Raw genomic sequence first — 23,429 nt, 5'->3', positions numbered from 1 at the left:
GTGGTGAGCAGGGGCTACTCTTCATTGTGGTGCGTGGGCTTCTCATTGCAGCAGGTTCTCTTGTTGCAGAGCATGGGCTCTAGGCGCACAGGCTTCAGTAGTTGCAGCACGTGGGCTCAATAGTTGTGGCTCACGGGCTCTAGAGTGCAGGCTCAGTAGTTGTGGCGCACAGGTTTAGTTGCTCTGCGGCATGTGGGATCTTCCTGGAGCAGGGATCGAACCAGCGTCCCCTGCATTGGCAGGCGGGTTCTTAACCACTGCGCCACCTATGAAGCCCCTGCAGGCGCATTCTTAACCACTGCATCACCAGGGAAGCCCGAGGGTGACTTCTGACTACATATTTTTGTGAATTGATTCTTTTGCATGAGTATGTATATTACTACTGTATTTTACAAAAAATCACCTTAATTTTTAAAAAGCCTTCATGTTATCTCTGCTGTAAAAAATTCTACAATGTTGTATCTGATTAACACATAAATCAAAGTAAGAACATAAGAATGGGACAGCCACAGAATAAAAAGGCTAAAAACACTGAAAACTGAGCACTGAAAACAATATAAGATTAATTCTAAATAATTATTGTAAATTTAGAAACAAAATGCAACTATGTGAAAAACAAAATACATATTGTAAGTGGTCTGAATTTCCACATCTTAAATATGGGATAGTTAATTGTTTTTTTTTTTCCCTTTCATTCTTGATGTTGATACTTCAAGAATAGATTATGTATGTTTTTCCAAAAATTAGCCACTGGTAGCACTTAAAATTAACATTTTCCAGACCACCAAAAAACAAAGGCAACATTTCCCCGCAAACTATGTACGTATGTATGTATGTATATACGTATGTGTGTGTGTATAAAAACAAGGGTTTTAAAAAAACATAAAACAAGAACAAAGCATATATAGTATGGTCCCAATTTTATGAAAGGAAAAGAAGTGAGGGGGGGAGACACTGAAAGGACATATACGAAACCTTAATACCGCTTACTTTCAGGTGGTAGTCTGTAGGTGACTCTTATTTTCTTGTGCTTGTCTCTATTTTCTATTCAAAATATTTTTGAGTAATTATGTGTACAACAAACAATATGCCAAAAATGTCATTTAACAGACAAGCCAGTAGTTTTGAAGGCTGGACAAATCAAGCTTCATCTTTAACCTCAATTACATACTTTATTAATGACAAAGTTTCCTGGGATCCTACATCCAAGACAGAAAGCAAAGATGACTGTAAGAATGTATGGGATGTGACTGTGAGACATAACATCACCATATAATATGACCTATAATTTATTCCCTAATCAAGCCAAAGAGTGGCTCCGGCATTAGCTTGTTGGAAAGTTCTTCACTTAGTTCTTGGTCAGATAATATGGGAAGGAAGACAATGTAGATCACACAGATTAATCTTCCTGGGGATGCTGGAATGAGGACTGCTTACATCTATTTATGACATAAATGTGTTGGTTCTCATTCAATGGCTACAGCTTCAGAGCCTAAGGGAAAGACACGGCCTGTCACTAAATAAATCCTTGTTCAGTACTACCTATAGCTATACAGTCACATATGTATATTTTGAAGATGATAATTAAGCTTTTTTGATATTGGCTAACGTACAACATGAACTTAACATCTTTCTCCTAAAACAGTTTCCTTTTTATCACTTCTCCTATCTGCCTATAGGGTTATTGGGGTTTCAATGAGGAAATACGTGTAAAGAGCTTAGCACAGTGCCTGGAACATGATTATGACTGCAAAATCTTAACTTTATTATTATCATGTTTGATTACTTTTTCAATCACTTATGCTTATTCAGTATAATGCAGCAGAAAGGACACGGAGTTTTATTTATTCTTCTAAAACTTGTTCTTATTGAAAATTTCATATACATACAAAAGTAGAATACTATAATAAACTCCATGTACCCATTATTCAGATCTAATAATGATCAACATTTGGCCTTTTTTTACCCCCCATCTACACTCCCATCCACCTTCCTCCCCAGATTATTTTGAAGCAAATCCTAGATGTCAAGTCATTCATAAGAACATCACTGTCAAAAGTCATACAGACAAGGATTCTAATCCTATACTTCCTCACTTAGCTACATGACCCTGGGTAAGCCACTTAACCTATGAAATCAGGTGCCAAGCAGCCACTCAATGAACCTAAGATCACTTTCTTCTAGTTGGCTCTAATTTTCAACATCTGTGATGTTTCTCTCTAAATGTAACCAGCTTCACTCTATTGCTTTTACCCTAATCTGTACTCTTCATCTTACTTTTGCATAATTGCAACAGCAATCTGTTTTCTCACCTCCTACTCATCCCATACCTCGGTTTTCTACTATGGCTTGTTTCTTTTAGGCAGAATATTAATCCTGCAAGATGTACAGTAAGTCAAAAAGACCAAGGGTGAAGCAAGTCTGGGAAAGACAGCAAAGGCTATCCTCCTCGCAACGTACACTACATTAAAAGCTCCAAGAAGTCTTGCAGTAATGGGTGCTGTCTAATAGCATGTTACCCTAACTTATATGATTGTGAAACTCTTTTTTTTTTCATCTAGTAAGAACCTATAAAACTAGAGTTTCGTGGAACATGCTTGGGAAGTACAGTGATAGGTTAATGCCAAATCAGTGCTCCTTGAGCAATGCCTTCCCTGGGAAACTCACTGCCTTCATTGTACCAACTCTACAAAATTTCAAGAGTTCCTCCTTAACTATAGGTTCAAATTAACTTAGGTTGCTTCTCACATCTTTGTGTGTGGCACAAATAGCCTCCCAAACTAGGAGGGTGTTTGCCTTGTATGTCTGGATTTCTCTCGTGTGTGCAGGTGTGTAACGTAGGCCTGTTCAGTGAATGCCTGTTGAGTGAGCACCCAGGCTGGACCAAACATGTGACTACCAGCAGTGAAACTGCTCATGTTGCTGCTACAAAGTCCTTGAGATACTTTACATTTCTTAGTAGTGAATATCAGAAGCTGGAGAAGATGTCTATCTTCTGCAGAAATCTAAAAGGTCAAGAGTTCCTAAAAAGTCCCTCTGACACATCCATACCAATCTTCCAGGTCAGGCATGGACATACTTCATATGAGTTTATCACCATTCTTCACTACTCTCTTGAGCCTCAGTTGTCTCATTTATAAAATGAAGGTATTAATACCTACTTGACAGGCATATCATGAGGACTTAATGAAATACTGGGCAGAAGTACCTCGTCCTGGGACTGATACATGCTAGATATTCAAGAGATGTTATTTTTCTCTGCCATGGAGAATAAAGCAGAGAAAAAGGAAAAGAAAGGCATGTTACATCTTATATATGGGGTAGCCAGGGAAGACCTCTCCAACGAGGTGGCATTCAGAAGGGAGTGAGGGTGCCACACAGCTATCTGGGGACAGGGTGTTCCAGGTTAAGAGGAAAGCAAGTGCAAAGACCCTGAGGCACGAGTATGTGACTCGTCTGAGGAACAGCAAGGATGCCACTGTGACTAGGACATATTGGGCACAAGGAAAGCAGCAGGAGCTGGATCAGAGTATGCATAGAGAAATGACATGATCTTACTGATGTTTTAAAAAGATCATTCCAGTGGCTGTGTTGAAAACAGACTGGAGAGTAGGAGGAGGGAGGAACTAGAGAAACCAGTCAGAAGGCATTTTGTTGACTTGAACTATGGTGTAGTGGTAACAAAGAGTTGTATCTGCATTTATTTTGAAGGTGAGGAAGACTTGGATGGCTGACAGTTTAGATATGGCGGTGTGAGAAGAAGAGAGGAGCCAAGAATAACCCCAATAATTTTGACATGAGCACCCCCAAAGTCAAAGCTGCCATTTACCAAGACAGGAAGACTGAAGAAAGACTACATTTGGGGGAGAGAAATTCAGGAGTTTGGATTTGGAGATGTTGTGTTGGGCACACCTATTTCACAGCCCTTGAAGTGGAGACCTACCTTAGTCTCAATGAGCTGCAACTGCAGGCAGCCTGTGATTCACGACCACAGGCTGAGGGCATGGCCCGCTGGCTCTGTGTTCTTCTTGCCAGGTCATACAGTGTATGCACCATAGACTATACGATACACATGTATCACATGCCAACACTAAAGCTGGGAGAGCTGATTGAGAAGATAGGGCTTAGCAAGTCTTAAGCTGGTTAGGACTCCTTCCTTGCTCCGCACTGAAAGACAGCTAACCCAACAGCCAATTCCCAAAAGCACCCTCCAGAGTCAAGACCACCTCGTGATCACAGAAGAACAGTAAGTACTAGGATTCCCCTGGCCCAAGCCATGGTTGCCTGGTTTCTCTTCCAACTCTTCTAACTGAACATCTTCCACAAAGTCTGAACTTTGTCAGCTGTCCTCAGCCTCACACACTACACCTCCCCATTATTACTCCCTTCTGAGACTAAAAGAGCAGGATTTTATTCCAACTTTTCATTGGAAAAGCATAAAATAAGTATTCCTCTTGAGAGAGAAAGGTTCTCACATTCCCAATATTAGCCATTAAATGTACCCAAAGAGAATGAGTTTTTGATATGTCAGTGTCTAGAACCAAAGGGAATATATGAAAAAAATTCCACTATAAGGAATCACCTCACTGTTTACAGTAGTCCAAAACTTCAGGACAGTCCCTTGGTTCAATAAAGCAGACTGGTTAAAGAAATCTTGGCATAGAAAAGAATATTAAGTGGTCATCAAAAATGATTCCATATAAGAACACATTAAAAGATACTAAATGAAAAAAGTAGATTACAAATAACATGTATAATACGACCCCCAGTTGTGTTTAAAAAAAAACAAACAAACCTGTGTGTATATACTAGAAGTTAAATATGATTATATATAATTAGCAAAAACAACAGTTACATTACCACTGGGTAGAATAGTGGGATTGTGGATACATTTTTCTTCTTTTTACTTGTCTACAAGGAACATATATTCTTTTTTTCACTAAGAATGAGTTAAAAAATTTTATGTTCAACATAAACTCTCTCATATTTGTAGTTAATGCTTGGAATTTAGTTTTTACTATCTGACATTAAAAAAAAAATCTACCTACATCTCTATACATACTTCATCTAGGTCAAAAGACTTTCTTCTGAGAAGCCACTTGAGGACTCGCCCCAAAAGGCTCTCTCCTAAGGGACGTGATGCTGACGACTCCATAGAGAGGTCAGTCACAGAGTTCCCCTGCTCGGCACAGGAGAGCCTGCTCCTGGGGTCTGTGGACACGACTTCCCCAGCCTAGCAACCTCCACACAGGAAAGCGAAGCAGAACGGACTGCTCTACTCCCCACACCTGGCCGCAGACCCAACTGTTAAGCCGAGACTAAGAGTTCCACAGTCCCCACCAGGGCAACAGGCAATGGGCTTTGTTTTCTATAAACAGACAGACAAGGAAAAAGTTTAGGTTAAAACACAGTCCTCAGAGGAAGAAAAATAGAAACCAGGCAGCGGGGAATGCTTCATATTCCTAAAAGCTTTTTTTGTTAGTTAACACATGGTGTCTGCTTCTCTCTAGTCACCTATTTATCACTCTTCTCCTTAGAGAAGGGAAAAAGCCCTGGCTGTTTTCCTAGTGCAGAGTTTTGTGGCTGGGGGGAAGGATGAAAGGGGGGAGGAAGGAGGGTGCTTTAAGCATGATGCAAACCATTTGGAGCTGAGTGAGAGCACTGCCAACACAAGCTGCACTATTTAAACAAGTGAGGAAATGATCGTATATACAACATGCCAGCGAGCGCACACACACACCAAAGGAAGTCGAGAGGGCTTTTTTTTCAGGACACAGAGCTGGATGTCAGCGGCTAAAAGGTCGATATTTTCCCTTAACACCCTTCTCAATGACTTAATCATGTTCCGTTTGCACAGAAAACTTCCCAAGAATAAAAAAGTCTGGAGAATTAAGAGGAGGGGTGAATGGGGAGGGATGTTTGGCCTGGGGCTGACCTTATCCGAGGTTTTCTCCACGTAGCAGGGGTCCTGAGGGGCAGCCAGCAAGGGGACAAAGCCCGAGAGAAGCCGATCCTCTTCCAGTATAAGGAGGGTGAGGTCAGCGTCCGGGTCCTTGTACAGTGGCACCTCAGACTGATTCACTGCAGTCAGTATGTTACAGAAGTCAGCCAGCATCGACCACACATCCACAGCAACCCTATGAGAAAGAAGGTAAGAAAAGAAGAGCGGCTCTAAAGAGGGACCATTAAAGTATTCTAAGCACTTGTGAGCAGGGAGGTACTCGTGGCAGATGTTGTCTATGGCTGACATCTGCCAGGAAATCTAACTCCAAAAGCTAGAATACCAAGTTGTGCCCGTGGCAGTAATCTGACGGCTGTGTGTCCATTTATGCAAAAAACTGAAATTGATTGGGGGAGTTTTCAGTCCTAACCAGAAAGGAAAAAGAATTTAGAGAATCAGTTGCCTAATGCAGGTCCTGTCACCTTTCCAGATAGTGTGCCTGAGACACTTACTCAAACACTCAAGACAACTAGTGCCTGAGGCAGCTCGCAGAATTCCCCCACTCCCATCCAGCCAAGTATATGCCACACAGACGGCAACAGAGTGCCAATCTCCCCTCCTCCTACACAGCCAGAGGGGCCAGTCACACCAGGCAACGAGTCATGTGGTTATTACCTCCCGCCCCAGTCCCCTACAAGGCTTCAGAATCTCTTCCTACATATAAGTAGGAAAACAATCAAACACACCCAACAAAAACCTCAATGCCTGGCCTGGCAAGATCCTCCCAGGAAGGTAAAATTTCTCATGCATTTAAGCACACGAACCAGCATCAGTGCTGTCTTGGCCATCCCTCTCCCTCACCTCTCCCTCACTTGTGGAAGGTTACATATAGGGTGACCAACTGTTCTGTTTTGCCTGGGATTTGTCCCAGTTTTTGCACCGAAAATCCCATGTCACCAGACACCCCTCAGTCCTGGGCAAACTGGGATAGCTGCTCACCCCTAATTGCATATCACCAGGTCCCGGCTGAACCCAAGAAGAAATCTTGACAGTGCAAAGTCTGGCTCTCCCCAGTTCAATCTCAGGGGCAGAATGAGAAAAAGAAGGCTCACTTCTCTGTCACCATCATACTGTGGTTTATATCCCTGCTTTGAGGGGTGCTAAGGGTCCTTAAGAGCTTTCTTTTATGTCGGCACAGGATGCAGCTCAAATAGCCAGACTGGTCAGATCCAAGGTCTGCCAAGTCTATCGGCCCTGGGCTGCATAAGACTTGGCTTTCTCTTCCAGAAGATCACCTAACCAGGGAGTCTGGAACAGGCAGTGCCCTGTGGATGTTAAGCCGTACTCTAAAAGGAGTGAGCTGCATAGAATAACGAAGAAAAACTTTACAATTAGGCTCAAGAGGTAGAGTGGCAAGACGTGAGATGCAGGGAGAGCTAGAAGAGCGAGCTACACCCTGGAATTCTCCCAGAGGAGCTACTGCGCATGAGCCACGTCTGCTAGGGAGGGGCCTCCCACCTGAGCAGCGTGTTCCTCCTGGAGACTGGGAGCCTCTGGGAGAGGGCAGAGAAGAGGGCATTCGAGGGATGTGGCGCTGAAGGGGATGCCAGGGAGAAAGTGGAATAGAAGTGTGGGGACTCCTTGACTGGCTCCAGGTGGAAGGAGCCTGCACTGGTTTATTTACTGTAATCACGGCACTAAGAAAAGGCAATGAAATGAAACATCTTGTTTTCAAGAGTGTCCTGGGAACCAGGCGGAACACAGCTCCATTAATCACACAACGGCACACAATCAACACACGTGTACTGCACAAGTAACCTGCCTCACAGGCTTTACCCAGGAAAAAGAACACGTTTGGGAAGAATCACCGGAGGGACAAGTTTTCTAAAGCCTCTCTCTGCACAGACACCGACAACCAGACTCATTCACAAAGCTCCATCTTTTGGCTTGGCTGAGTTTGGCTGTCAGAAATGTTTAAATATGGAAAAAAATAAACAGTTGCAACACGTTTCTGTGCAGAGATCTGCCTGAGCCCCTTTGTGATGTAATGGGAAACGCGGCATTCAGGCTACCAGCTGTAGAATAAACAGAACTTCGAGGGTTAAAAGGAACTGAACTTTCCACGACCCCATCTGCAGAGAAGAAAATAATAAGAGGAATGATGCACTGCCCCACAGCTCTGATAGTTTATCCTCCAGTCCCGGCTGCAGAGACAAGCACCGGATGTGATAGGGCTGCTCAGGGCCGCCTCCGAGGTTAGCGCTGCCCATGGGAGACGCACAGGGAGGCTCTTCCAGCTCCCTGCTTCCTCCCCCAGTGCCCTGCTGGCCACTTGAGCCCACTGCCTGAGTCTGATCCCACAGCGCTGGTGAGCTCTGGCCAACAGGCACTGGTCGGCTGCAGAGCAGCAATTTGGAAAATAAACAGGAAAGACGACAGTGAGAAGGAAGAAGGTGAAAAGTCTCCCAGCTGAATTCTTGGCTTGGGGGCCTTGGTTGGTGCTAGGGCAGGTCAAGGCTGCTTTAGGATGTGGGTGGGGTGGGGGGGGGTGTGGGCAGCAGCATCTCCATCCAGGGAGAGGCGGCAGAAAATTACCCACGGCTGCCACAACGGGAGGCCCCACATCCCTCTCTCATCCTCCCACCCTTACCATCTTGGATCCAAGACGAAGAAATATGTGGTACCATGTGGTTCTCATTACGAGGCTCCCTGTCCCCTAAGGCTCAGATAAACCAAAACTGACTCCTCCCAGAGACTGCTGGCCACCACCAGGGACCCCTGCCCACATCTGCCTTTTGCCCATTACCACCCACCTTGTGCCAAAACCTTAAGACTCACTGCAAAAATGAAGTGGATCAGAGTTCCTACCCTAGTATTCATTTGTAAGAGAGCTGCTGATGCCAAAAGACACAGGAAGTATCCTGGGTTCCCAACTCAGAAATGTAAAGTGGCTCAAGAGCCAAGCTAGACTGAGCAGAACCAAGGGAATACACAAAATACTCTGATGAAAGGTCACTTCGGCCCTGATCCCGTCAGACTGGTGTGTGGTTCCGGCACCACAGTGGGGCGGCCCCAGATCACGTCCCATCTCATCATCAGCTCTCTCCTCTCTAACTGAGCACCACAACGGACTAGGCACCCATCGGCCACACGATGACTCCCCACACAGGGTGGGGGAGAGGGGAGTGTCGGGAAACTAATACTAAAAGGAAGAGGTACTTTCAAAAACTAGGTGAGATGTCTGAACTCCAAAGTTAAGATATTTGCAGAAGGATGGGGTAATTCCCGGAACCTGGGCAACATCACCTCAGCTTACCCCGATCAGGCCCCTGGGCTGAGGGCTCAGTTCCGTGGGTGAACACAGGGCTTCCTGCCTGAGCAGAAGGGGAAAAGTCAGCCTTTTCCTGCTCTAGTCCTTATCCCAGCTGGGAGGGCCTTCCAACCTTCACTCCAATCCAGTCCTTGGATTCTAAGGATTCAAGGTTGGCCTGGGCCAAGGAGCCCCAAGTCAAATTCTGGTGGCTGTGAGGAACTTTAAACAGCTCCCAATCTTCTAGAAATGCTTGGGAAATGACTCCCCCAAACAGTTTTCAGACATTCTCAAGCCACCTTTGGTTCTAAATGGACCCTCTAGAGTGCTACAGGCTTGGGGCAAGTCCCTCTGACCTGTCCTGGTCCCAACTCATATTCTGGGAAAGCTCCCAGAGTCCAAAAAACTCCCATCAGACAGACACAAGGCAGCCAGAGACTGTGAAACTGCACCCAGTGAGTCTGTTTATGGCTCTCAGAATGGTGGCCAGGGAGCTCCCAAGCAGCTGTGACGTGACTAGTGAGCAGGGCTCAGCAGTCGCAGGGTGACCCAGCGGCCCAACCCCACGGAACACACCACACACCAGGAACGCAGACCTCTGGCTGCAGTCTCAACACCAGATCCCAGCTTGGGACAGACCAGCAGTGGCTAGTTAGAGGTATGCACTCAGGACCAAGGCTCACTCACTTCCCCACAGACATGCATTCACTTACTCCACCAGGAAAGGAAAAAAAGAAGAGTTAATTTACTTTTTATTGCCTCAGAATTCCAAGGTTTAATGTAGCTGTCAGTTTGAGTGCAGTGCAGCTGCCGGCCGATGCAATGCAGCCCAGGCCAGCCCAGGTGACCAGGGAAACACATTTCACAGAAATGAACCAACACACACTCTTGCCTGGTTGTTTGGAGGGATATTGACTTGGGGAATCAGATTAACCCTTCAGGCTGGGGTTAGTTCTGCACACAGCATTAGAAAAGCAGCTTCAGCGCAAGGAACTGAGAAGCCCTGATCTCAGGTGGACCAGTGGGTTTCTATGTGTCTACAATTTTGGAGTTTTCTCATATGATATGTTACTCAACTACAACATGCTCAGAAAGATTAAGGCGTGAGATATGTGAGGCAGGTTATACCACAACAATCCATCTCTTTCCTAGAACTCAGAAAGAAAGGCGGATCCGCCAGCTTTATAGGAAAGAGGTCAAGTATGAACTTTTCTGCAAACTCCATCTAAGGCCCAGACTAAGGGAGGAAGATAGTTTGGAGAATGGAGTACCAAGGTCTGACCAGGGCTCAGGCCATCCTTCTGGCAAGTCTAAGGAGGACTGAGCCCACACACACCCCTTCATATTTTTACTGGGGGAATAGGCTGACTGGTGATTAATATCAAGTACAATGACCCCATGTTACAAGCCTGCAGGGGCCTGTGGAGGTGGCCATTTCCTGTGTAATACCAGCTTGTTTAAACACTAACATTCAAACTCCACAGCTGCAGAACAAACCCGGAAAGAGTTGAGTGAGAAGAAGCCCTGCATTGTGTTTCGGAGCTATGGAAGATCAGAGAAGTAGTACAGATGGGAAACGAGTTGGGTCTTTTGGTTCCTGGGGCGAGGAGCTCTGGAAATACAGCTAAGATGGCATAAAAACTAGGCACAAGGAAACTGAAAAAGAGAACGTCCATGAACTATAGTCACAAAGGGGAAAGACAAAAGGCCATAGCAATAAAAATGCTCTTAAGATATGTAATATCCCCTTTTTAAAAACTTGTTTGCCTACGGGCCATTGTATTCTAGTCCACAACTCTCCACATGGGGGTCAATGGCCAACTTAAGACCACTGAGGCCTGGAGGACTTCCCAACCAACTGGAGAAAACTGCAGGAAGTGAGCAGATAACAACAGAAATGGACCTGAATCCAACAAGTCTGGCAGAGTCAAAAGAACAGTACCTGGGCTTGAAATAGCTTAGTAATCCCTTGGAAAGCCAGGATGTCACGCCAACTCTGTTTTCAGTAGGCTGAGGGTCTGGTTCTGGTATCAGGGCTAGGCAGCTCAACAAGATGGGGCAGAGACTCGGTGGGGGTGGGGGGAGACCTATGCAGCTCTCTCTAAGATTGAGGAACTACAGCATATTTTCCAGATGCCACCGTGATATACACAGGAGACAAAATTATCAGGGAATCACTGTTCTAGGAGTTAAGACATGGGCAGCAAGATACCATTCTCCAAGAATAATAGCTGTTTATTAGGTGACCACTAAGAAAATACAAGACTCAGTTAAAGAAGATCCTTTCTGCCCTTCTAACTTACACTAACAAGTCAACTTGGGCCCTTGGAAGAGTGCCCAACTTAAATTAATTCTGCCCAATAGGGCAAAATCAATCTGCAGCTCAGTCACCCTGCACTACTCCAAGAACACAAACTTCATGTTCTAAGCCGTGCAGCTGGAGCCCTATGGCCAACAACAGGTCACGGTAACCTCATTCCAGGATTTCTCAAGTACCTCTACTCTGCCTCCCTCAACCTCTCTGTAGGTCAGTGCCTTATCTGACTTCAGTTCTCCCAAACTACACTCAGATGTATAGTTTCTGTCGCATCACTGTGGTGTGTTAAACCCATCAGCACTGTGTGTTTGGGAAAGAGCAGCTCCCAGGGGACCTCGACATCTCCACGGCATGAGTGGAGCCCTCGGCGGCCTCCCTGGTGCGGATTCTCACGGTTCCTGCCTCTCTAAACTTTCAGCTGTAACCACTCCAACACGTCTTCTTAGTTTAGCACACACTGGACCCAAATAACCTCAGCCCAGAGCTGGAAAGTACTCTCCCTGGGGTCAGCGGCTGTACCCTGCTGGGGTCAGACTGGAGCCTTGGGCCAACACCCCTTCCTCTCAGAAGAAGTCCTGTGGGAGGAGTGGGGAGGGGACCGTGGCTCCTGCCGTGGGAGAGATCACGTGTGCCCCACACTCAGCACTTGGAGGAAGAGGAACCCCCTGGTGCCAGGCTATAGTGCTGACGCCCCAACCCGGAGCCAGGGAGACTGGGTGGGGAGCCAGGGTAGCAAAGGGGCTTCCCACAGTCACCACCACTTCCTTCAGGGAAGTGCTGATGGACTATTACTTAGTGACCTCCTAAAATGCCCTTCTGGGAAGACGTATTAAGCGTCCTTGAAGGGGTGCCGATTAGACTTGGGATTAGTTCTTATTTCAGGGCTGCCCTGTGAGGGTGAGTGAACGAGCTGCTTTTTAACTCAAGAATTTCTATCTCGTCTGCAGGGTCAACACATGTAGGCTCCCTGCAGAAATGAGCTTACTGCGTACTCCCTCCATATCCCCATGTCTCCCTGTGTGACAGCACCTCAGAGGGCTCCCTACAAGCCATTTCCAGCATGCTCTGTAGACTATACAAGACAAGCCATGGAAAAGCAGCAAGTCCAAGAATTTCTGGAGGTTTGTTTTTTTTTTTTTTACAGTACTCCAATCCAACAGTGTGATAAATGCATCCGAGCTACAATTAGGAAGATATATAGCATCAGAATGCGAAGGTCTGGGCAGCCTGGTGAAACGCGGGCTCTCCAGAGCCCCAGCTATGTTTCCCATTATGTAACCCTGGTCATGGGCAGACAGCCAGACTCCAAATGAAAAAGAGACTCTGGCTTGGCACTGGTTCTATTTTCCTATCCTCATTCGGGGTCAGCGCAGTGTCATACAGCTGCAGAGAAAGCTCTGGGGATTAAACCTGGGAAAGCCTCCAAGACCAGGACCTGGGTTCAAGTACCAGCTGAAAGCAATAAACCAACTGCCACAGCTGGGCTAGGTTTGGATGTTCTCAAAGTCCCCTGACTCTTTCACTTACTGAGAACTAGAGATCAAGATGAGGGAAGATTTGGCTTCAGCAAGAGACTATGAAATGAGGTAGGTTGTCCCACTGCCCTAGCCTTGCCAAAGGTCCTGGGATGCAAGGGGGCTACACTTAGGCTCGTGGAAGCCGGCTGCTCTGCTCCTCTCCACCACCTGACATCCACAATTTACCTTATGCTCACTTGGTAAAGTGGGGAGCAGCTTCCCCTCCCCTCTAACAAGAGGCCTGGCACAGAAACTGTACTCCCCACTCCTTCCCCAACCCCCACAAGTAGATGGCCCCTCCAAACACTGTGGTCTGTTCTAACCAGACCAAAGCACTCTACACTGCCTTTTACAGTGGCTCAAGGCAACTTTCCACACCCTGCTACAATCCTCTGTACCAAAATCTCCTGGGATATAAAGCCATCCCATTACAACTCCTAACAGATACAGATGGGAAGTCAACATACTTACGTGCTGACTCCAGCACACATACCTACTAAGTGCCACTGTTGTGAGAAGGCACAAATGGCCCTAGATCCTGCCCTTGTCACTCTGCAGTGTCAGTGATGTTCTGTCATCATCATTCTACGTGCTCCATATGTGCCTAAGTGGCTACTGCACAGGGAAAGTAAACCTGACCAGGAAGAAGAGGAATATGGGCAAAGAGGAGAGAACCGAGGAGATTAATGACGCGCTTTAGAAATCCCTTGAGAAAGTAGAGGATGCTTCGAAATGACTAACTGTGCAAGGAAAGATGGTAACACAATGAAAGACAGAAAGGAAATGAAGGGAGCAAGATTAAACAACAGTCCAAATGGGTCAAGGAGACAACTTGAGAGTAGGGAATTTCTGGAGAAGAAGCAAACTAAAATGCAGGCTATCTGGTCACCTTATCATAGGATCAGTGAGGAATCTGTCTTTGCAGAGAACGAATGCAGGCAAAGACCCATGAAAACACGCAAAGGAGAGGTGTTAAGTGGAAGCCATTTCCTTCCTACTCTCTTGGGAGCATTCCTAAACCCTCCAAAATGAAGAGCAGTACAAGGACCTTAAGAGTGTCAGAGGGATTACTGTTCTGACATCTACAGAACTATCTGGAGTATTTTATTCCCGACAGCCTTAAAAGAAAAGGCTCCACAGTACGGAAGATGAGTGGGTATAAGATGTTACTCTGAAACTTACAGGAGAACCACCACACCTTGCCAAGCTCTCAACCACAGTGTTCACTCAGCGAGTGTTAGACAGTTACCTGAGAAACCAGAAAGAAGGGAGGTAAATTCTTATCTCACTTTTCCACTGCTTGGAGCTGAAGGCTATGAGGTGGGATGACCCTCAGTGGTGGTCAGACCAGGTTCGCTCTGTCCAACACTGGCACCAGCCCTCAAACCACCATGCCCTATGGTCAGGCCCCAGGATGACAGAGCCCCTCCTTTCTGCTTAAACTTGCATTCCAGAGACAACCAGCTGCTGATCCTGACTGCAATGGGAGACAGTGCAGAAGGGGACGATTCTCTGTCACACTGACTTCTCTAGCCTAAACTGGACTCATCAAAAAGTAAGTGACAGCTACAGGAATCTGTTTACTAGGCAATCAGACTCAACATGTTTGGTCAGATTTGCTATCCCTGTGAAGAAAAGTCTGAAAACACTAAGCAAATTTGATTTGAGTGTCCTCTGCCTCTCTGTCGCCTTGGAGGTGAAGCCCAGCTGGGGATGGATGCAGCTTGGACCACGTGCCCAGCTGCAGATTGAGCCATTGCCCAAAGATGGGCAGCAGCTCGCATGAGCCGGCAACGGGCCATTTGCTCCAGCATCCACAGAGAAAACAGATTCAGCACCTCAAGCAAATGAGGCCCAGCACTTCCTGTGTGAGCTTTCCATTTCCGCAGCCAAACAAAAGCCAGAGGGAGCGGCAGAGGGAGGAGGGATGAAGAGAGACAGGTCGCAGAAGACAGTTAGCAGGCCTGATGGCCAGGATATGGGTAAACAGGGGCTGGGTGGACCATATCTAAGGCTGTGAGGTGAGGTGACCCAGGGAAGGCCCAAGCTCCAGGGACAGACGGTCTACCTCCCCAACCCCTCCCCCCTCTGCCCCCAAGAGGAAGGGAGGAATACTCCGTGACCCCTGCACATGCTCAGAAGCAGGGGCTTCAGATACTTGGAGAGCAGAGCCCTTCCTTGTCAGTTTCTTTCCAAAATTGCAAATTGCCTAGTCGGCACTGTAGATTAACGGCCTGAAAAGTTTGAGGCTGTACTTGTTAACTCTTCCGGGGACACTGCTGGGAAACAGCTGCCCTCTAGTCAGCAGATCAGTCTGTTCCTTTGTGTGTCCACGGCTGCCCAGCTCAGGGCTCAACCCTGGCTCACGAGGCTTCAGCCTGGAGTGCATTTTGGAAACCTAGGAGGGTTCAAAGGAAAGATGCAGAGATTTGTTTGATGCTGTGAGCATCACCCACATGGTTACAGAGCTAGAGCTGGGGGGCGCCTGGGGAGAGCAGGCTTAATGGTCCAAGGGTGCTTCCTGGGGTGAGGAGCAAGGAAGAAATGTGAGGAAGGAAAAGCAGGAAAGAGCCAGACTGTATAGTCCACACAGAAAGGTCAGTAACTGCTGGCCAGGAATCTCTGCTGCTGTCTTCCCTCTGTGGGTAACCCATGAGTCTGGAAGACTCACAGGGTGGTCCCCAGCCCGGAGAAGCACCCCTCCCCACTCCCTAGAAATGCCACAGGCACCATCCTAGGTATCCATCCTGCACCCTCCAGTATCTCCCCCTCCCAGGGAAGAACACTGGAGAAGAGTGGTGAGATGCTGGGTATGGACCCTTGTTCCCAAACACACACATACACCTGACACAGAGCCTGAAGGAACTCTGAGTACACTACACCCGCCAGAGACCACGGTATAGCGGGTGGGGGAAGGAGGGGTGAAGGGAGGGGAGAAAGGGAGAAGGAAAAGTCAAACAGAGAGAAAGAGAGAAACACCAAGGCAAAGACAGAGATAGATAGGAAGAGAGGAAGAGTAAGGGAGAGGGAGGGAGAGAGATGGACAGTTGCCTATGTGTACACTCACTAGGATACTCTTATGCAAACACAAACACACACACGGTGACCCTAACACACAGAAGAACAAGACACGCAGGAACATGGATACAGATCAGGACCCAGCAAAACTCTTCTGAATTGGGATAGACAGTAAATATTTCTGGCTCTGCAGACCACATGGTCTCTGTCATAACTACTCAACTCTACTGCTGCAGTGAGAAAACGGCCATAGACAAAGTGTAAACAAACAAGCGTGGCTGTGTTCCAATACAACTTTATGGACACTGAAATAGGACTTTCACATACTTTCCATAAGTCATGAAGTCTTATTCTTTTGATTTTTTTTTTAACCATTTAAAAATGTAAACCATTCTTAGCTCGTGGGCCATAGCTTGCTGACCTCAACACAGACACACACAGCAGAGAGAATCAAACAGAGGCAGGCAAAGAAGCAGGCAGGGACAAGCCAAGACAAGCCAAGACAGGCAGGTGGACACAGGCAGACCCACTCATATAGAAATCCCCCGTCCCCTGACAGAGAGACCTAGACTGACACACAGAGACACACCCATGGACAAATATGGACACGGACACAGGCAGTCCTGGGTACAGCCATTCAGGAACTTATACAAACACTCCCACAGGACACAGCCACACGCAGAGAGTCGTGGACAGGACCAAAGCAGACATGGACTGACACAGACCCAGAATCAGATGTAGACATATACATATGAACACACAGACAGGGAGACAGACACAGAGTGAAACAGATTCCTCATGGGGACACAGAAACCCTGCAAAGACCCCCCCACACAAGGACAGATGGAGATGCAGACACAGATAGGGACACAGCACATGGACACAAACACATAGACAGACATAGAAAGGCACACCAAAGAGCCTTCGCTAAAACAAATCCCCCCTCACACACACAAGCCCTCATACTCAGACACACACACACAACCAGACCCAAACTGGCATACACAGATCTACAACTCACACACTGCTACAAATACAAGAAATAGCCCTACCTGGTTGCACAACAATCTGAATGCACCATGCCGTGGATTGTATACTTAAAAATGGTTAAGATGGCAAACTTTGTCATATACATATTTTACCACACTTATTAGAAAAGAGAAAAATGTCATATGGACACACAAAGAGATCTACATAGATACACCCAGACCGACACATCCCACATCAACACACAGAGACAGGGAGTCGGGGCAGGGTGTGCTGCAGGGACAGGGGTGAAGTGAGTGGGAGAGAGGGGTGCATGCTCTCACCCCGCCCCCCAACACTGCAGTGTCGTGAGAGGGAGGCAGGGAGACAGAGTGCGGAGGACAGCACAAGAAGCAGCGAGAGCCTGAGAGATGCACGGAGATAAACTAAAAGGGAGAGAGAGACAAAGTCTCTCACACACACTTAGTGACACCCACCCAGACTCAGGAGGCAGCTGCAGAGACGGTGAGTATGAACAATACACAGTGAAAATTAGCAAGATCAAGGGCAAGGAACAAAACAGAGCAAGCTATGGTGTGAGAGAAAGAGAGCCTGAGAGGAGGAGGAACAGACTAGAGAACAGGCAAAAATAACCTAACACATCAGGGGACGAGGAAGGTGTTCCTGGAAGGGAAAAACCCAAGTTCAAGTGAAGAGGGAAGACAGACACAAGCGGGCTGCGGGAGAGGGCACTGTGGGAACACGGGTGGGCAAGGCTGACTCACTGTGAGGGCAGATCCAGGGAGGTGGGCGGAGGATTCCAGGTGTCTGGGTAGCCGAGCATCCAGTCTGACCAGACTTTCACACTGGGGAGCAGTTCCTTCAGGTCCGGGACAAAGGAAGACACCTTGATGTCATCTTGATCCTCTTCCTCCACAGCAGAGGACAGCTGAGCTGCAGAGGCAAAGGGTGAGAACTGGGCCTAGGTCTGCTGTGGCCCCCGAATGAGGCCTGGGGCGCTGGGACGGCGGTAAGCTCTTAGGGAAGGGAGGCCAAGTCCACAGGAAAGCTGGGCCCAGAAGCGAAGGACAAGTGCCAGCACCTAAGAGGATTCTGAAAAGCAGGACAAAGAGAGAACCAGTGCACTGGGTCTGCCCTGCAGACAGCTGTCTCTGCTCCACCTGCGGCCTGGCTAAAGTCGCTACCCTGGCCTCCAGCCCCCGCCCCCACACCCACTTTTAGCTTTCCTTCAGCACAGTACTGAGATGGTACCAGGGTTCCTGCCCAAATTGTACAACCTGAAGTTGATGGTGAGCAACTATCAGAGAAACCCAAATTGTAGGGCGTTTCTACAAAACAAATCTCCTGTACACTTCAAAAATGTCAAGACCATGAAGGACAAAGGAAGACTGAGAAACCATTCCAGACTGCAGGAGACTAAAGAGACAGGACATATAAATGCAACATGTGATCCTGGAGTGGATCCTAGACCAGAAAGAAAATTTCTTTTTTTTTTTAGGATAACTGGTACAAACTCAACAAGGTCTGTAGATTCAATAATAGTACTATATCAATGTTGGCTTCCTGATTGTGATAACAGTACTGTCATGTAAGAGAATGTCCTTGTGACTAGGAAATGCACGGTCAAGTACTTGGGGGGAAAGAGCCACCATGTCTGCAACTTACAATCAAATGGTTCCTTAAAGAATAATAATAATAAGCTTTAGGTTTATGTGTGTGTATAGAAAGAGAGAGAACTTAAAGCAAATATGGTAAAATGTTAACAATTAGGGAATCTGGGTGAAAAGTATGTAAGAGAGTTCTTAGTATTATTCTTGCAACTTTTCCATAAATTTGAAATTGTTTCCAAATAGAGTTACCCCTACCCTCCCTCCAAAAAACAGGCAGTCCCAGAGGCTACCAGCATTCACAAACGGCTGATGTGGCAGGGGAACAAGAGAGGGGCCTCACCACTCATCAAAACTGATCCAGAAGCTGAAAGAAAGGTGCACCCTTCAGCCCTACCTTTATACAGCTCAGCAATCAGGCTTGGAACTCTAAGAGCAGCCTTAAAGGATATGGGGACACTGCTCAAACGGAGGGCTAAAAAGAACCCCTGCTCTGGACCAGTGAGGCTCCCGAGATGGCTGGTCTGCAGTGGTCATAACCCCCACCAGGTACCAGACAAAGAGGGACATACAGATTGAGGGAGCAACCAAAGCATCGATTATGAACACCAAGGGAAATTCATTTTTCTTTCTTTTTTTTTTAAGTTGCAGGAACACGCAGTAGTTCAGAGGTACAGTGAAAATCCTAACTATTAAAGGAGAAAAGATGGAGAGGAGGAAAGAGGCCTCCTCTCCTTTCCACAAGGAGGAAAGAAGACCACAGAGGAAGTGGGACTAGTTGGGTGGGCAAAAGGAACAGGGTATGTGGGCAGAGGAAGCCCGGAGCAGAGGGAGAAGACACGGAGAAAGCAGCATGGCATTCTGGGCTTGTCTGGACAGGACCCAGGAGCTGGACAGTCTGCCAGTCAGGGGGCCCCTCATCTGCTTACCTTTGGCCGATTCCTTCAGTAAGTAGGTGCAGCGCTGCACCAGGAGAGAAAACATGGCCAGGCCCAGGGCTGCAGCTTGCTCCTGGATCACAGAGCGACACTCCTCTGAGAAGCAGTCTGAGAAGGGGCAAAGGAACGTCCATCAGTATCCTGGAGGCCAAGGGCTCCTCTTTCCACCTTACTAGGTGCAAGTCCTTGGTTGGGTCACTGAGCTTCTTTTCCCTCCTCTAAGACTGTTTTAATAGTCTCTCTTGCAAAGGGTAGTTGAAAGGCTAAATAAAGTAATGCACTTACCACCATGCCTGGTGTGTGGGTAAGCATGCAACAAGGTTATTACAGGGCTCACTTGTGTCAATTCTCTATCCCATCCCTTCCCCAGGACCAGTTACTTCAAGGTGAGCAGGCTGAGCCTGAGCTGCATGCTCTCTGCCTGGAGCTGCCTGCTGATGAAGCCACAGCAACAAGAAGTCATATTTAATTAACTCAGTCTCTCTAATGTACAGAGGGAATATAATCACTGATTAAGATCAGAAATATACAAATTTAAAAGTTATCTTCCTGAGGGACTTCCCTGGTGGCACAGTGGTTGGGAATCCACCTGCCAATGCCTGGGACATGGGTTCGATCCCTGGTCTGGGAGGTTCCCACATGCCACGGAGCAACTACTGAGCCTGCACTCTAGAGCCCGTGAGCCACAACTACTGAGCCTGAGTGCCACAACTACTGAAGCCCGTGTACACCTAGAGCCTGTGCTCCGCAACAAGAGAAGCAACCACAATGAGAAACCTGCACACCTCAACAAAGAGTAGCTCCTGCTTGCTCTAACTAAAGAAAGCCCACGCACAGCAGCAAAGACCCAACACAGCCAATAAAAATAAATACATATATTTATTTTAAAAAAAGTTATCTTCCTGACTCACCAACCGTTGGTTCCCTCCTTCCTTCTCCCTGTTCCTCCTCCTCAGAGAACACACACGACACTTACAAACAACCTATTTTCACAAACCCTGTCCCCTAGGGCTACGAAAGAAATCTGGCTTCCAGTACCAGCACCCTATCCCCCTCACTTTCTTAGCATAGCCAACTTCCTTCTGGCTGCAGGTCAGGGAAAGGAGCCACCTTGGTGGTGGCCAGGGCGGTTCTTTGGTTCTTTAGCGGGAGCTACATACACACCCTCGAACCACTGCCTGTACCTGCTCCTTGTCAGTGGCCTGCCCTGAGAGCCACTTTGTCCAGACTTGAGAGAAATAAGTGAAACACAGAAGGCAGCAGCCGCGCCTGCGGCCTCGGAGGTGGAGACACCCTATACGCACAGAAGACGAGTCAGGGGCCAGGCTCGCTTGCTCTGGCACAGCTGATCTGTGAATCCCTTCTGTAATACAGGAGAACTCTCCCAACCTCCAAGTGTTAAAAGGATAATTAGCCACGTGTTTGATCTCTGTCCCTGCCTGCATTTTAACTTCAGCAGCCACGGGGGAGCCCTCTTGCCTCTCCCCTCAAAAGATACTCGTCTTTTCAATGGGGCCTAATTGAGGTCTTTACTCCAGGAGATGCTACACAACCACAGTTATTCCTAACTGTCTTGGCCACAGGAGCAAACATGACTGGAGTATGCAAAGCCAGCCCCAAACCACTTTAGAAAGCCCTGGGGGTGAGAAGGAACAGGCTGCTACTCAGAAGGTCCCAACATATGAATAGCATCAGTGTAGCAATTCTATTGTGGCTTTCCCGCCATCCTTCCAGATGCCCAATGGTCCCAAATGTCACCCTCTAACTTTCCAATTCAACTGTGGCAGGCAGTAAGGAAGTGGTAACAATCCATGTGATTAGAATAGATCACCAGTCTCCTTCTTCTTCTGGTAAGGCCCTAAGCCTCTGCTAGAGCGACAGAAAACCAAGCGAAGGGAGGATGGAAAGTAGGGAAGGGGAAGATGTGTAAGCGATCCTAAGGAAAGTTGCCAGCTTCTCCTCTCCACCCTTACTATAGGCCACACTGTTGTCTAACCGCCCCAGCTCAGCCCAGACCCCTGCCAAGCACTGCCTGCAGCCTGCCTCTAATTAGCAACAAATCCCAGAATGGGAGAATAAGTCCAGAACAGAGCAAACTGGGACAGGATGAGTGGAGGCCACGTCCTGATAGCCGACACACTGAGTATACAGTAGTGCCCCCTCGTCAACTGGGCATCTTAGGCAGGTGTTACCTGCAGAGAGAAGGCCCTCAGAAGGGATGGAGGTGGGTATTTTAGCTTCAAAGACTGGCAGAAGCCCAAGACTACAACAAGACATTCTCATCAGCCTTGATAAGGGTAAGACGGGGCAAAGGGAGATGACTTTCACCAAGACCATTTCTATTTTTACCATAAATGGCAACCTCAGGTTAGACTCCTTCTCGGAGTGCACAGGGCTAGGTCTCAGTGGGGAGAACTAACTGCTTCAGAAAAATGACACGGAGGCCCCTGGGAGTCCAGACTGGCTCCTTTTTAAAGTTTCCTGCAATAAGGTCTAGGGACCAGGTGGGGAAGTGACAACTGGAGCCTCTCTGCTGTGTCTGGAAGGGCTCAAAGGCAGCTTCATGACTGCTCTGCTCTTGGCCATGGTTATATTACCTCAACCCTTCACCCCCTACCCTGCCCCTCCATCTCCCCAGGAAGGGCTTGACAGCACTCCTTGTTGCGTCCTGGTTTGACTGATGGGGATGTACAAATCAGTAAGCTGTTCTGCTCTGATCAAGCAGGTGGTGATATCACAGCTATCTATGGGTCAGAATGCCTGGGTCTTGGTCAGCTCTTCATGTAGAGCACTTTCTGGAAGGCCTGCCCTCCTCCACAGGCACCACAGTGGGTACCACAGGCACATACTGAGCATCTACAATGTGCCTGACCCTGTGCTGAAGAACAAAGCTACAAATAAAACAGAATCCCTGCAACCTGAGGACATTTCAAATGGGTTATTTACCCCCAGGTAACCATGGCAACCCGGACCCAGTGCCTCCAATGAGAAATGTACTAAGTGCTCTGGTATCTTCAGGAGATGCTCTTCGCCTCACTTAGGCTTCTGCGGACTAGAAGCTGTAAGATGCCAGTCCTTGAGAAGTACCCACACTTATGCAAGTGAGCAGGAGAAAATTGCATCCAGATTCCCAGGTCCGCCCACCCTAGGGTTAGGCCTAGGAAACTGGCCCTAATCTTACAGATACCCATTTGTATCCCTAGAGAGGGCTGGGCCAGGCCAACAAGTGATGTGGGGTGGGGAAGGAAAAAGCATTGTTCGCCTTGGTATTTGCCCGGGTTCCTCTGGCTTTGTGTCAGGTAGCTGGAGCCCGACACGGGCTGAGGAACTCATTAACACTGTGAAACAGCCTTTCCCCTTCTCTCCAAAAGCAGGCTTGTTCAAGGGTGGAGGGGGACTGCTCTGGCTAAAGACGTCAGATGGAAATATTTCTTACCAAGAAAGTCACCTGAAGTCTGAAATTGGTTCTGCCCCTTCCCACATGCTCTCAGATGGGCAGGTGACCACAGCTCCCACTAGTCCTCTGGCCAAATACCTGCTCAAGTGGAAACGCTCTTCTCGCTCCTATGTAACAGGGAGACTCTCTCATTTTTCTGAGAACATATTCATGGAAAACATAAACCAACTGTCGTCAAAGTTGTATGAAATCAGGAAATGGAGCGGCCGGGAGAAGGCTGCCATGTGGCCGGATGTTATGTATTTCTAATTAGTGCTATACATCTTTCAACAGCAAGTGTCCTTCTGCTGGGAAACACAACACACTGCCCTTGTTATTGTAACTGTCAGAGAAGTGC

The 23,429-nt window shown here is 47.5% G+C and overlaps 1 protein-coding gene across 9 annotated transcripts in view; it reads right to left on the bottom strand.

The window, feature by feature from the left end:
• The window catches only part of SMG6 (SMG6 nonsense mediated mRNA decay factor), a 203,313-nt gene that overhangs the window by 89,684 nt on the left and 90,200 nt on the right, over positions 1–23,429 (bottom strand). For 8 of the 9 annotated variants that reach the window (XM_057714302.1, XM_057714301.1, XM_057714299.1 and 5 more), the window contains 3 exons: positions 19,627–19,743; positions 17,855–18,023; positions 5,936–6,137 (listed from right to left, as the gene is read on the bottom strand). In XM_057714302.1, coding sequence (XP_057570285.1) covers positions 5,936–6,137; positions 17,855–18,023; positions 19,627–19,743 — 488 coding nt within the window. Of the gene's footprint in view, positions 1–5,935; positions 6,138–17,854; positions 18,024–19,626; positions 19,744–23,071; positions 23,090–23,429 lie in introns of those variants that run through there. The other variant, XM_057714308.1, reaches the window with a different exon arrangement.

The sequence above is a fragment of the Hippopotamus amphibius genome, chromosome 17 (genome assembly GCF_030028045.1).
Source record: "Hippopotamus amphibius kiboko isolate mHipAmp2 chromosome 17, mHipAmp2.hap2, whole genome shotgun sequence".
Classification (NCBI taxonomy): domain Eukaryota; kingdom Metazoa; phylum Chordata; class Mammalia; order Artiodactyla; family Hippopotamidae; genus Hippopotamus; species Hippopotamus amphibius.
Note: the sequence above shows the minus strand (reverse complement) of the source record. Positions and strands in the feature narration are given on the sequence as shown.